The sequence below is a fragment of the Crinia signifera genome, chromosome 4, assembly GCF_055691185.1.
Source record: "Crinia signifera chromosome 4, ASM5569118v1, whole genome shotgun sequence".
NCBI classification, from domain to species: domain Eukaryota; kingdom Metazoa; phylum Chordata; class Amphibia; order Anura; family Myobatrachidae; genus Crinia; species Crinia signifera.
The window spans coordinates 304,272,724-304,275,276 of record NC_139220.1 but is presented as its reverse complement, the minus strand read 5'-3'; the positions used below and the strand labels follow the sequence as shown (position 1 = coordinate 304,275,276).

The following is a 2,553-nucleotide window of genomic DNA, read 5'->3' as shown; positions in this document are numbered from 1 at the left end:
AGATAACACACAGGAACAAGAGGTAATGGTAGCACAGAAACAATATACAGGTAGTGGCCCAAATAGCCAGTCCTTGTAGAGGATATAGTTCCTCCATTGCTTCTATAGTTGCCCATTACTATGTCATTTTTGGCATTTTATTAGGAATTTCTCATTAGATCACATAGTCATTTATATTCCATTCATAGCTGATGGGCAATCATTGGGATCAGGGCTGCCATCAGAATATGTGGGACCCTGGAGTGACATAATAGACAGGGCCCCTTCCCTTTCTAAAGCTGTGTACACATGGGGGCGATAGGGGCTGAAATCGCTGAAAATATGGTCGCTGGTGACCATATTGCCAGTGATGGGAGTGTCCCCCGGCGATAAAAATGCAGGGTGCGCTCCCGTTTTCAGCCCCACTCTAATCGCTGGTCGCAGGAGCTTGCTCCTGGCTCCCCCAGCAGAGGATCACTTTTATCAGCGACCATCTCTAGTCGCTAATGAAAAGGAGACACTACTGAGCATTATATTGCTGAACAATATATCTCCCCGTGTGTACGGGGCTTTATACAGTCAGCAGCACTGGCCACACTACTCAATCTATACATTGCTGCATGGGAAATGGGAACTTTGTTTATGACAAATTACACTTTATAGTCTATAATCCTGGGCCCAATATCTGTCTGGGACTGGATAGAAACTTCTCTGAATGGAGAACACTTAGCACCAGGTGTATTTGATGTAGGAAGGTTATGTTTCCACTCTACCAAGGGAATTCCAATGTAGAATAGCAGATACTCTAAAATATTCCACGTGGTGTGAACAACAGAGAGTCTTGGGAAATATTCCTTACAACATATGACAGGGGGGTAATTTTTCTTATCTTCTCATGCATTGGCTTATGATATATTCATGGAAAGCAATACTGCTATTATCTCCACAAAGGGATCTTGGAGGAGTTTTCATGTAGTAATTAATGATTTATGACAAACTGCCTCATATATATTTGGTATATATTTGGTATATTAATGTAATGACATTACTGACTATTATATTGTGCTATTTCTTGCCCACTGTATTTGCTATGATATACCATTTGGATGTTTGCCGATTGCCATGGATATATAACAGTCTCACGTGCATTGAATAATCTATTATTACATGTCGTGCTTTATGCAATACAATTATATTTGAAATTCAATTTTTTTTTTTTTAATGTTACAGGTTTAATCCAGAAATTCTGCTAAGAACATTACAAGACCATTGTTAAAAGGACATTATTCTCAGATCAAACCAACTATAGATAGTGTTTTTCTATACACCTCTGGAGGATTCTCTAAAGACATTCTCATTTTCTGCATGGGAGAAACCTTCCACAGATAATTTGTATCTTATCTATGACAGGATGAGTCTGACAGGAGAGAGACCACATCTGTGCTCTGAGTGTGACAAACGCTTTACATATAAATCACAGCTTCTCATACATCAGAGGAGTCACACAGGAGAGAAACCATTTACATGTTCTGAGTGTAGCAAGTGTTTTATCACCAGGCAAGCACTTGTTATACATCAGAGGAGTCACACAGGAGAGAGACCATATAATTGCTCTGAGTGTGACAAAGGCTTTACATCTAACTCACAGCTTCTCATACATCAGAGGAGTCACACAGGAGAGAGACCATATCTGTGCTCTGAGTGTGACAAACGTTTTACATGTAAATCAGAGCTTCTCATCCATCAGAGGAGTCACACAGGAGAGAGACCATATCTGTGCTCTGAGTGTGACAAACGCTTTACATCTAACTCACATCTTCTCAGCCATCAGAGGAGTCACACAGGAGAGAGACCACATCTGTGCTCTGAGTGTGACAAACGCTTTACATGTAAATCACATCTTCTCAGACATCAGAGGAGTCACACAGGGGAGAGACCATATAAATGTGCTGAATGTAGCAAGTGTTTTATCACCAGACAAGCACTTGTTCGGCATCAAAGGAATCACACAGGAGAGAGACCATATAAATGCTCTGAATGTAGCAAGTGTTTTTCTCAGAAATCACATCTTTCTGAACATCAGAGGAGTCATACAGGAGAGAAACCATTTCAATGCTTTGAATGCAGAAAGTGTTTTACAGTAAAGAAAAGTCTTCTTCTTCATCAGAGGATTCACACAGGATAAAAACATATTAATGTTCTAAATGTAACAAGTGTTTCACTAAGAAACAAGGGACCTTATTCAAGTCCTTACATTCGGACCCCTTCGTTCGCAAGGTGTCTGATGTTGGGTTTTTGGCACAGCATAAGATGACATTTTACAGCAGAGCTGGGTGACTCTGATGTTATGTGTCTGCACATGTGTAGGGTCAGTTCTGCGCATGTGCAGATGCTGGGTGCGTGCACCCATGGCGAACAACCTTTTCGCTGGCTGCTCCCAACTAACCTTGTGGGCAGAGGGCTGAAAGACAGGGGGCACTGAACTGGTCCATTTTCATATGGGAATACCCAGCGCTTCATTGAGAATGCTGGGTGTGCTCATTCTAATGGGCTGATGATGCGGGTGAGGGGGCA

The 2,553-nt window shown here is 41.6% G+C and overlaps 1 protein-coding gene across 1 annotated transcript; it reads left to right on the top strand.

The window, feature by feature from the left end:
• The first annotated feature begins 1,390 nt into the window (after positions 1-1,390).
• LOC146073279 (uncharacterized) lies at positions 1,391-2,164 on the top strand. The gene has a single exon (XM_083180459.1). The coding sequence runs from the start codon at positions 1,391-1,393 to the stop codon at positions 2,162-2,164; it is 774 nt and encodes a 257-aa protein (XP_083036585.1).
• The last annotated feature ends 389 nt before the right edge of the window (positions 2,165-2,553 follow it).